This window comes from Lissotriton vulgaris, chromosome 11, assembly GCF_964263255.1.
Source record: "Lissotriton vulgaris chromosome 11, aLisVul1.2, whole genome shotgun sequence".
NCBI lineage: Eukaryota > Metazoa > Chordata > Amphibia > Caudata > Salamandridae > Lissotriton > Lissotriton vulgaris.
This window is the reverse complement of record NC_141699.1, coordinates 1,090,252,513-1,090,265,644: the sequence shown is the minus strand read 5'-3', so window position 1 is coordinate 1,090,265,644 and position 13,132 is coordinate 1,090,252,513. Positions and strand designations below refer to the sequence as shown.

Genomic DNA, 13,132 nt, shown 5'->3' with positions numbered 1-13,132 from the left:
TCTCCATGACCAGACAAGTCAACGCCGTCTCCTCGTCGTTCTTCAACATCCTGCGCATGCTACGAAAGATCTTCCGGTGGATCCCCACCGAGACCAGGAAGACGGTCACCCAGGCCCTCGTCACCAGCCGTCTGGACTACGGCAACTCCCTCTACACCGGAACCACCGCCAAACTCCAGAAGAGACTCCAGTGGATCCAGAACGCCTCAGCACGACGCATCCTGGACATCCCTCATCACAGCCACATCTCCGGACACCTGAGAGACCTGCACTGGCTCCCGGTCAACAAGAGAATCACCTTCCGACTCCTCACCCACGCACACAAAGCCCTACACAACCAAGGCCCAGGATACCTCAACAGCCGCCTCAACTTCTACGCTCTCAAACGCCAGCTTCGATCGACCAGCCACGCCCTCGCCACCGTCCCCCGCATCCGTAGAGCCACCACAGTGGGACGGTCCTTCTCCTACCTCGCCGCCAAGACATGGAACTCCCTCCCGACCCACCTCCGCCTGACCCAGGACCACCTCGCCTTCAGGAAGCAACTCAAGACCTGGCTGTTCGAGCAGTAGCGGACCCCCTAGCGCCTTGAGACCCTCTGGGTGAGTAGTGCGCTATATAAATGCTCTGATTGATTGATTAATTGATTCTATCGTAGATCCCTTTCTCCATATTATATATAGCTAACAGTTTGGCTAACCATTGTTGCAATAATGGGGCTGACTGATCCAACCAGGCAGAGGCGATAATAATACCTAATGCAGCCATAGCAAGAAATAGGAAAAAATTAAACAGATTTTGTCTATCATTTGATTGAATCCCCAAGAGTATTAAAGCTGAAACTAGGACCACATGTATGTTCAGCATTTGATCCATACATTTTTCTATTGATTTTATTAAGCTGTCCAGCTGGGGACAGGTCGCAAACATGTGCATTAAATCCGCTTCGGAGCTTTCACAGCGGGAAAACCTGCTTCCCACCTGACCACTCCATTGCGCTATCCTAGCCGGCATGTAATACAGCCAATAAATCGTCTTAAACTGTTGAGCCTACAATCCTGCCGAACACAAGATACTTTCCCCCAATTCTAATGATTCGGAGATGCAGTTCTGCTCTATACCCAATTTTTCTGCCCATTTTTTCTCATATTTCTCCAAGTCATCCGGTTTTGCACCTTGGAGTTCGGCATAAACTTTCCTGATAGTACAATTCTCTCCTACTCTTATAACATCTATTATTACCGATCTCTGAAAGCCGCACAGCCACCCCCCTTTTCCCATTCAGGAATCTCCGAAGCTGTAAGTATTTAACAAAAAATTCTTATATTAATCCCATACTCTTGCTGGATTTCGCTAAACATCTGCATGCCATTAGGACCAATCAAATCCCCCAACACCCTTAATCCTTCTGTTCCCATTCTAACATAATTGTATCCAAAAAAATACCCGGGAGCATTGGATTTCTGTAAAGCTGTGTATAGTAATTGAAATTCCTAGACCTATCTTCATTTTAAAAGCAGCCCAGATCTTATATGCGGCCAGCAAGGTCTTGAATTTAGTTTTTTTGTAGTAGCTAGGTTCTGTAAATTTCATGAAGCAGTTATTTGCCTCCTCACATAGTAACAGCTCATATACATCTGGGGTGCATAACATATATTGTAACGCCGAAGCCCAGTAATATAATTTAAAATCTGGGACTACTCACCCTCCTCTCTCCCTAGGCAGTGACATATATTTTATAGCCCTTCTAGTTCTCCCATGGGCCCATATAAACCTGTTCACCATGTGCTCCAGTGTATTCATCCAGTGCTTCTCAAACTCTAACAGTATGGCCCTAAAAAGATAGAGTACTTTGGGAAGGAATACCATCCTTGCCACATTGCTAAGGCCAACATGAGTCATATGTAAATTATTCAATTGATCAAAGTCTTTTTTGGCTTTCCCTATAATTGGTTCAATGTTCTTTGTCACTAATTTTCCCAAATCTGAAGTAACTTCAATGTCTAGGTACGTAGCTGAATCAACCACTCTCGGATCTTCTAATTTAGCCCATTTATTTTTGACTATTAGTGTCTTCTGGCTATTTAGCGCGTACCCGGAAATTGCACCAAAACTTTGAGCCTCCTCTTCTATTGTACCCAATGTGTCCTGGGGGTTAGAGATGACCACCGCGACATCATCTGCATCAGCCAAAATTTTGGTCTCCCACCCATGATACCGCATTGGGCTAATACTGCTAGAAGCATCCAGCTTTCTTAACAGGGGGTCGATGTATAGTGCGAAAAGCAAGGGCGAGCAAGGGCAGCCCTGTATTGTCCATCGATTAATTATCACTGGTGCTGTATATCCCCCATTCACTCTAATCTACGCCATTGGAGCCTTATATAGAACTTGTATGGCCTTGATATATCTGCTCCCGATTCCAAACCATTTCATCACATTCCCAAGGTAGTCCCAGGAGACCCTATCAAACGCTTTTTCAGCATCCATACGGATTTAAGCCATAGGGTCCCCTGAGACTTCACTGCATCAAATAGAGTTATGACTCTGCGGTTGTGTTCTGTAGTCCCCCTCCCGGAAATAAAACTGTGTTGGCAAGGATAGACCATTTTCCCTACAATTTGATTCAGGCGAGTTGCCAAAGCCTTTGAGTAGATTTTAATTTCACTGTTCATCAGTGTAATAGGCCTATAAGAGCCAGGTTCTCTCGATGGCTTGCCCTTTTTTAAAAACACGATCATATCCGTCCCATCCCAGGAGTCGGGAGCAGTGTTCCCTTGTTGGGCTTATTCAATTATGGCCACCAGATCTGGTCCTATTGCTTCAAGAAATGTTTTATCGAACTCTAAAGGGATTAAATCTGGTCCTGCAGCTTTCCCTGCTGAGAGGCTCCACAATTACCCATAAATCTCATCCCGAGTCCATGCTAAATCCAGTGCCTCTCTATCTTCAGGTCAATAATTCTGTTCAAGATTCCATGAAGGTATTCCTCGTTTACACTCTGCTCCACTCACTGCTCTTCCCTGTATAGAACTTCGTAGTTTTGGTGAAAAACTTCATGAAAGACTAATGAGCCTACTATTAGCTTTCCACCGCTGTACATATTATCTCAAATTTCACCCGCCGCTCCTTTTTGCCTGAGTCTCACTGCCAAAGTGTGCCCTACCCTTTCGCTAAACTCGTGGCACTGTTCCCTTTTTGCAAGAAATTTTTCTGCAGCTTTGCTTGCGGCAGAGTCACCGATTTCCGCCTTAGCTATTGCCAATCTCAATATTATTTCATCGAGTGGTTTACTCATTTGTATTGCCCTTTCGAGCTCCTCCTCCGTATCTATCAGGACCTTTCACGAAGTTCTCATCGGTTGAGCCTCCCTCTTCTGCCGTCCCAGACTATAACTTAATGTCTCACCCCTCACCCCGGCTTTAAACGTATCCCAAACAATCCCCGTGCTAGCACTCCCTCTATTAATCTCCCAGAACCCCTTAATCCACTGATTCATATGGATCACATATTCTACATCCTTTAAAAATCCTCGCTCCAAGGTCCATCCTTTCTCTTGTCTTTCCGCCCCTCCCCTAGTGAGCCTTAAAACTAAGGGGTTGTGATCTGATATTGCCCTGAGGTGCTTTACCACCTTGCGTGTTAATTTTAAGGAGTGAGACATGAAAGAATAGTCCAGTCTGGTAACAATCTTGTGAAGTGCTGAAAGAAATGTAGATCCAGAATCGGTGGGGTTTAACTGAGCCCAAATATCAATAAGCCTGTTATTTTGAACAAGATTGGAAAGTGCCCCATACACTCTTTTCTTTCTGCCTAAATACCATCTTCCCCCTTCCCCCCAGAGACCGCCCCCCAGAGCCATTGATATTAAAGTCCCCACACATAATAACTGGGGAGGGCGAGGTTACTAATTCAACGTCAGTGAATTCTAGCACTTCAGGATCATCCCCCGTGCACCCATAGATAGAACATAGTGTAAATGTTTCTTCCTGCCACTTGCATTCCACCAGCACCCCCATTTATCAGCTGTTTTCCTTTTAAAAGCTGCATCATTTCGGCAAGATAGAATAGCGACCCCTCTAGTGTGTGAGAAAATATTTTTAACAGCAGGCAATGGTCCTAGGGACCATTGCCTGCCCCAAAAAATGAAACTGAAAAGATTAATTCTTCTTTTTTTAAATGCATCCCATTTTCCTTTAAGGAAAACAGGCTGCATTTAAAAAAAAACTGCTTATTAAAAAAGCATTCACAGACATGACGGTTTGCTGACCCAAGCAGGCCACCATCCCTGGGAGTACCAGCCATTTCCAATGGGGTCGCAAATTGCGACAGCCTCATTAATATTCATGAGGCATGCAATTTGCGGCCCCATTGGGAATCGCAAACAGTTTCTGAGGCACTGTTGTACATTAAGTTTAGTGAGTCGCAAATTGTGTGTCGCAATTTTTGCAATTTGTGACTCACTAAACTTAATGGTTATACATCTGGCCGTTACACCCTTTAAAAAAACACCTAATGTTTTTAACTTGAATTGACTTAACCTGGGCCATATCTGTGCTACTTAAACCAGGATACACCTGACTGAAGAGCCCTAATCAGGGCGAGACTGTACTTGACTTGCTTGTCTTCCGGTTTAGGGAGGACTTGGCCTGGCAGGTTGGGCAGGAGTCTAAGCATGGGCGAATTTTGCGAATCTGGCGTTCGCGAATTTGCGTATTTGCGAACTCGCAATCCACAAAATCCGCGAATTCTCGCGAATTTGCAGATTTTTTTTTTGTGTTCGCAAGGGTTTCTGCCAGTTCGCGAGGGTTTTGTACCAGTTCGCAATTGCCAACTTACTTGTCGGCTCGCAACGGTCGCGACTATGTTACGTCTGGTTCATCATCACAGGTTCCCAGCACCCTCTGTTTCACCACTGCCACCCTCTGTTTCACCCATGCCACCCTCTGGTACATCAATGCCACCCTCTGGTTCATCATCACTGTAGATTATGGGGGGGAAAGCAAGCACACCTGCCCTGCTTCAACTGACATGAATTAATTTGGGGTTGATTTATTAATGTGTCACTGTTTTAAAATTCCAGTCTGGAACCTGCTTCCTTATCTGTAATTTGCTTTCTGTTGCAGTGCAATTTTTTTTCCAGGACCTTTGTGGCCTACTTGTAGCTATTCTATGAGCCTGCTGTGAGGGTCAGAGCAGGGTCATACAATTGTTGCAACTAGCAACTGAACTCTGGAGGGGCCCCAGTCAGGAAGCACTACAGGGAATGGTTACTATTAGTAATGATGAGTTTGAACTTTTGCACCTGCTGAACAGCAACTGTAATGCCCCAAACAAACATAGGCAACTGAACTCTGGAGGAGGCCCTCAGGAAGTACTACAGGGAATGGTTACTAATGATGAGTGAACTTTTGCACCTGCTGAGTGCTTTCTGCAGAACAGCAACTGTAATGCCCCAAACAAACTTACTTATGAAAGTTGATTTCTAATCCAAAAGTGATCCAAAAAGAGTCAAAAGGCCTCAAATCCAAAAAAGCGCAGGCAAATGTCAACCTGAGGAGTTATTCTGATAAAAAAATCATGATTTTCAGAAGGTCTATGCTACTTGCTAGTGGATTTCTTGTGCAGAATTGCAAATTTTGTAATTTCGCGAGTGCGAGATTGTTGCTGCCCGCGGCACCTACATGTTCGCAATTGCGAACTCTCGCGATGCTTCGCCAAACTCCCGCGGGATCCCGCAGCAAGATCCAAAATGGCGCAGCACTCGCAAAATATCGAGAAAAACAACTCGGCAAACGCTGAATGACGGTAAGTGAACGCCGCACGCCGCAAAATTGTATCACCAAGAAAAAAAAACCGCTGCGTGCCAATTTTGTCAGATTTTCGGTAAATTCGCGAGCGTTCGCGGATTGCGAATTTAACGAAAATCCGCAAAATCCGCGAGCGGAACGGATTTTCCTACCATGCATAGGCAGGACAGTTCCTATTGGAGCAGGGTCAAGACTGATTTGCAAATGGCTGTGTAAAAACGTGAGTGGCATGGCGGGTGAAAAACGCTGGACTGGAGTGTGGGACAGGGCGATTGCTAGTGTTTGAGATTAATTGAAGCATTCCATCCATCACCTTGGAATGTATGACGTTGCAACGCAAACATTTACAACTTATGCCTTTACAACACAGTTTTTAAATGGCAACATCCCTTACAGCACATTATTTTACATCGCATGCCATTACGACACATGTTTAGAATCTACATTTACGACGCATTCCATTACAACACATAGCATTACATTGTATTTAAGGTAAGTGTTGGATAGTGTAGGGAAAACATTACTATTCTAACTCCAGTGAGTGCAACAGCAGGGTAAGTGTTGGACAGTGTAGGGGTACTATGCACTGTAATGGTATGTGTTATAATGACATACAATGTAATACCTGCATTGTAGTGACATGCGTTGTAATGACATGTGATGTAACGACTGAGTTGTAATGACATGCGATGTAAAGGGTGTTGCGATGTAATCACTGCGTTGTAAAGGTAGTGTGATGTAATGACTGCGTTGTAAAGGTTGTTTCCCATCACCTTGTTGTTGTTCCTAGTTCATATCTTTCCAGCTGGTTTAATGGCACACACCCACTAGTATTTTCTGGTACCTTTCTGGTTAGGATTCATAAATTGGTCATAGTGTTGAACGCCAAGAATTTGCACTAATATTATTGTACTTTGTGCAAATCCAGAGTTCAAATCCAACTAATGAAGACCACATCTGACATTGATCTTTGGATGTCCAGACATGTGACCGCGTCCCTCCTGTTCTTGCTTTCACAGGGCAGGTCAGCGGGCCCAGCCTATTTTCTTCCGCTGTTCCAACCATTTTGCCGAGAAACAGCACTTTCACTCCACTGTTCCTTGATGATCTAAAGAGAGCGAATGCTTCTGGGTATGGAGCGGCGTCTTCAGTTTGTGGCGGCAATATCGAATGTATCTACGACACCCTGAGCACTGGAAGTTCTGCAATCGGCGCGCAAACACAACGGCTCGCGACCACATTTGGGGAAGCAAATGTAACACTCAGTAAGTATAAATGAAAAAGATGTAGCAGAAATGGTATCTGCCAGATTGGTTCCAAGGCCCTTGCGATAAAACCATGCTTGGTTTGTCACAAAAGACATTACAACTCGAAAGAAAAATAAGGATTCGCAATGACACACAAGTACCATACTGAGGAAGAACTCATTTTCAAAGTTACTCTCCAAAGAAGTGAAAAATATAATGCTTATTTAAGGTGCTTCTAACACATAATTGTTGATGAGAAAGAATGCCCATTCAGAAAGCATTACTAATGATTCCAAATAGGTATATGGTATATCAGTTTTATCTCTAAATGTACCCCTGTGTTTCAGATTCATATCCACCAGTTATAACGGGGAATGCTTCAGTCGCGACCTACAAAGGAGAGCTTGTACAAGTGACATACAGCGCCAGCGGCACAGGGGTCAAATTTACTCCCTACACGTCCCGAGACCTCAACTTCACCGGTAAGGAACCATCACTGTCCTCCTGTCTGCACACTGGAGAGCAAAACATGTATTTCATTGCAGTGTGAGTGGTGGTACCTAGTAGATGTTCTCTAGTATATTGGTTACATGATAAATGAATATACTAGGATCATCATTCTTAAGTCTGCAAGTAAGTTTACATGTGGTACTCAAGATGCCAATTTTAGGATATACCCTGTCATAGGTTTTATGCCCCTGCTATGGAGAAGAAGACAAACAACTGAAAGACCCTCCTTTAATGTGCTTGGCCCACCACGTTCCCCGAGGCACATAATCATGTCTGCCTTCCTCATCCAGTCTTCCCTGGGGCTCTGTTGACCTCATCATTGGCCAACAGATATTTGTGTGCACTCATTTTTGTCCCTTGTGTAAAATACACTGTGTACCATATATAAGATGTTGCTTGGTATGCTATGCCTTGATTTTCTACCACATTGTTGAAAGGTAGTGCTAATTTCTTGAGCTAACTCGGTGTATTTTGAATTGAGTCCATTAAATATTGTGGGCCGTATTCTACAAAAAAATGAAGTCAGTGTGTGCAGGTTTACAGGCTCACATGGGTGCAGGTTTGTGACTTAAGAAAAGCTTCACGAATTCCTTCTTGAGTTGATCCAAAGGGCTTAACACAAGCACCCATATTCTCAGGAAGTAATTGTGCATTCCAGAATCTCTAAACATGTGTAGTTGCATGTTTTCAGTTTTCTTTTTCTTTTTTCCTTCACAGAGAAACCCCTGTCCCTATTTTGCTAACAGTTTCGCACTTCTACCCAGCCGATGCTACATTTGGAAAGAAATGTTCTCCTTCTGCCCTTGACATTAGTACATTCTCTAGCATTTCCTCAGCGGGTATAGATTGGAAGGGAACTATGATTACCTATAAAAATGTAGTAAGGCTTTCCTGACATTCTGATCTGGGATGGCCACTCCCTGCATCTGAAGAAGGATTTGCACCCTAGCTAGGATTGCACATATGTAGTTTTCTTTATTAGCACAATTACATTTTTGTGAATATCAAACATACATTGTCACTTGTAAAATAAGCTGTTGGCTCATATTTGGTGGAATTACATAGGCAAATGGCTTTGATAATTCGGCACTGTAATTCCATTAGATGCAAGTGGGACATGAGGGAGCAGAGAAAGGTATGAAAAAGCCACCTGTGGTGGAAAATAGTATGGTAATCGATTGAAGTGGATTAAGAGAGAAAGCAGAAACAATGACCAAAGAAAAAGGAATATTGTGAGGGTCAGATGTGTCACCATAGGATTAATCAAAATTCAGAATGAAAGTGGAGTTAATATATTTTAACCATTCAAAGATGGGGTGGGGTGGTGAAGTGAGCTAAAGAATGATGATGGATTCAACCAAGATCTGTGACTGGGGATGAGTGTCTGAATGGTTACATCGTTCCGTCCATCATCTCCTTGTGTTTGATCTAAACCAGGGCTGCAAGCTTGATGGTGAAAGCGATTTCTGCCCAAAAGCCATGTCTATGACTCTACCATGTTTGTCTCTGGTCACCAAGCTAGAAAAGTATTTTCTGGTTTGGTCCTGCTTCTTCTTCATCAGAACCAGCTTCGGCCTCTCTAATTGTTACAAAATATGAGCTTCCTGTATGTGTTTGTTCTTGATGTAAATGTTTTACTTCATCTCAACCTTGCACTAACTTTTTTAACAAGCATAACATCATCCCCAAATGGAAAACATTTGGTTTTCATACACTCTGCTGCAGTTTGGAAATTTGTCACATGACTCAAGCCAGATGTGCCCAAGAGCGCCTTCCAAAGATCCTGTGATTTGAATTATGCTAGAGATGTGTTCCTATTTCAAAAGAACAACGGTCCTAAGCCTAGAACAGTTTCTGAAAAAATGACATACAGACCACAATCGGACAATATGCACAGTTTTCTTATACCCAGCCGGGCAAAGAATTTATTTTGGGAATATATGACAAGAAGTCAATTTGTACGTTACATTATTACATCAAACATATAAGTGTTTGAAGTAAGGCACAAGCCTGTGCCGTACTCAGCAAATAGAGAAAAAGTTGTGAGAAAGGGTGCAGAAGAAAGAACAGTTTACATCAGGCAAAAGAGTTGAGCAAGACCTGGTACTGCTTTCGAATTAGAATTGGCAGTATTCCCTTTAGTAGAGCATACAAAAACAAATAACAATGAAATAAATGTATGTCTACATAACAGTGTCGACGGCGTTTCGATCCCGTGCTCAAAATAATGGGATCATCATCAGGACTTAATAAATGCCTGGAATATCATAGAGCAATAAGCCTGTGAAGAAAAACAGGAAAAAACAGAGAGGCAAAAATATTTTTAGAACGCTACTCTGTGTCTGAGAGTCATAAAGAGGTCAACTTAGTCATCCTCTAACTGACATGCAATTCGGAATCGCAGTGCAGTGAATAGTGTTTGGTCGCTAGTAGTGACATGGAATCAGGGCAGACCGTTGTGCCTTGGATGTGCCTATTTCGTGAACGGCAGTCATTTCATGTTCATTATTGACAGCAGAAACTTGACGATTTCTTTAACAGCCAAGCTACTTGAGTTAAGATCAAAGCAGATTTGTCCAGTCCTCGCTTCCATTCAGGCCAGTCCTGATAGTGTTAAATTGAATGATAGACTTGAGTTCCTCTCTGTTCATAATTTGGACAAGATTCCCACCTCTTTGTGGGAGTTTGATGGATTTCACAAAGAGGTGGGAATCTTGTCCAAATTATGAACAGAGAGGAACTCAAGTCTATCATTCAATTTAACACTATCAGGACTGGCCTGAATAGAAGCGAGGACTGGATAAATCTGCTTTGATCTTAACTCAAGTAGCTTGGCTGTTAAAGAAATCGTCAAGTTTCTGCTGTCAATAATGAACATGGATGTACATAACCATTTTGTATATAGCATATTATGCCCTGTCAGTGATGTGTTGGTTAAAATGAATTTTGGCACGATCACTCCCTAGGCACGAACCCACTGCGCCGTTTTTTATCCCCTCACTTTCCCCACTCAAAGATGGCCGCCGCAATCTACTCGCGATCACATGACCATCGTCACGTGACCGCACTCTTTCAAAACCTCGGCTGCACGCTTCCCGAGATGGAAGCAGCATCGCTTGCAAGGAACCGATGTATCGACATCCTGTCCTTCTGCGAGGTAAGAACTCCTCCCCTGGCCAGCTTTTTCGCCCCGAACACGGTGTAACCGTGGGTACAACCTAAACTGATTTTTTGGTTGTACGCAGCGGATCGTGCATTGTTCCCGACCGCCGCCACGGACTGAACTTTCTGCAAATCCGGTGAGAACGCCAACACCAGGCGCTCACTCAACCCATTCCAGCTGTTTAGCGTATTAACCTGACGCTGTCAAGGGCTTACTTATTTTCCTCAAAGGTGAGAACCTCTCCGCCCCCGACCACTGGTGCATCCTATTAATCCCGCATAGTATTAATTCCAAATATTTATCCGCAGATTGTTCCTATAACGGAGTCTCCTCTAAATGGTGATCCACACTGGGCAACCCTCCCAGCACATCTGAATCTCATTGGTAAGGGTCGTTCTATTATTAGGCTGGAAACCCGAGCCCGCGAGGGTCGCAATTCTAACTTATGCCATATCTGTTTTCAGTTTCCTGAAGTCCATCACTTGCCGCACTGAGTGGACCACGCACTTAGTGGCCACTGCCGAAAATTGAAAGCGCCATCCTCAAACCTGTTTCTTGGTATGCCGGCGCGTTATATTGTTAACCCTAAACCCAGTCACGTCCAACATTTTTAAGTCTTGCACTCCACCACTATCGGCACCGCCTTCATTGTATTCGACTCTTCGGTAGCTGCTACATACACAAGTTGTCATTTCTCCACGTTCACAGAAATGACTGCCATTCACGAAATAGGCACATCCGAGGCACAACGGTCTGCCCTGATTCCATGTCACTACTAGCGACCAAACACTATTCACTGCACTGCGATTCCGAATTGCATGTCAGTTAGAGTATGACTAAGTTGACCTCTTTATGACTCTCAGACACAGAGTAGCGTTCTAAAAATATTTTTGCCTCTCTGTTTTTTCCTGTTTTTCTTCACAGGCTCATTGCTCTATGATATTCCAGGCATTTATTAAGTCCTGATGATGATCCCATTATTTTGAGCACGGGATCGAAACGGCGTCGACACTGTTATGTAGACATACATTTATTTCATTGTTATTTGTTTTTGTATGCTCTACTAAAGGGAATACTGCCAATTCTAATTCGAAAGCAGTACAAGGTCTTGCTCAACTCTTTTGCCTGATGTAAACTGTTCTTTCTTCTGCACCCTTTCTCACAACTTTTTCTCTATTTGCTGAGTACGGCACAGGCTTGTGCCTTACTTCAAACACTTATATGTTTGATGTAATAATGTAACGTACAAATTGACTTCTTGTCATATATTCCCAAAATAAATTCTTTGCCCGGCTGGGTATAAGAAAACTGTGCATATTGTCCGATTGTGGTCTGTATGTCATTTTTTCAGAAACTGTTCTAGGCTTAGGACAGTTGTTCTTTTGAAATACTTGATACCCGTGGTCCTACGCCATTAAATGGGTCCCCCTTGTTTACTGTAAGAGATGTGTTCCTAAGCAGGGCCGTTAGAGCTGGAATCACAACAGCCATTTCTAGATTTTGGAGTTGTGGATTTTCTCAGCATGAGACGAGTCACTTCATCAATCCAGCATGGCAACAGCTTTTCTGCATATCTTACTCCCTCAGTGGTAGGACACAATATCCCGTATTTAGAACGTGTCGGAGCTGCACATTCACTGAAATGTCTTAGATGTCCTGTCCTCTTCATTTAGAGTACTTTTGACATCAATGTGCTCTTAATATGGTGAACAGGACATCAACCATTTTTGGGTGAATAGGCCAAATCTGCAAAGGTCCAAAAACATTCCAGTGCTTTTCCGATTTGTCAAATTACCGCCCAGAAGGAGTTGAGCAGTACTACTAATATTGAATTTTTCCAGATTTTCTAGAACAAGTCTAAAAATGTCTTCCATTTGTTGACAGTTTTTAACAGATCAGATTATCCAACAGTCTGTATTACAGTCAACAGAGATCAGGTTCTCAGGAACTCTTTATTATCAGCTGCAGTGCATGAATTAGTACTACTTCCGGAAGGCATGACTCCCTTTGTAAATTGGGCAAGATATTGACTCTGGCCACCTCATTGTATAACCAGAACTTTGGCAAGTGAGGTGGAGAGTGCCTCCGTACCTTAAACCTAAGGCTCTGTCAGATTTCCTAGTTCAAGACATTCCTCTAGAGCACTCCTACTTTATGTAACATTTTTAGAAGAAGTTTCAAATTTCATCAACGTCTTCCCAGCACTTCTCTCAGTTTCTTTTCAATTTAATTCTTTTCTTGAAAGGATGGAAGCAGAAGACATAGTCACACTTCTACACAAGTGCCGTTTGTGGTAAGAGGCCAATTTAAATCAAGGGCAAGCACACCACATGCACAGCTTGCTTCCAACCCTAATCATGACTCAAAGAAATATGACCAAGAAAAGATACATGGCTGTGACA

The 13,132-nt window shown here is 43.3% G+C and overlaps 1 protein-coding gene across 1 annotated transcript in view; it reads left to right on the top strand.

Moving 5' to 3' along the window:
• Nucleotides 1–13,132, top strand: part of LOC147684201 (uncharacterized) — a 522,357-nt gene that overhangs the window by 395,925 nt on the left and 113,300 nt on the right. Inside the window, exons 46-47 of the mRNA XM_086942611.1 lie at nucleotides 6,830–7,075; nucleotides 7,405–7,539. Coding sequence (XP_086798737.1) covers nucleotides 6,830–7,075; nucleotides 7,405–7,539 — 381 coding nt within the window. The remainder of the gene's footprint in view (nucleotides 1–6,829; nucleotides 7,076–7,404; nucleotides 7,540–13,132) is intronic.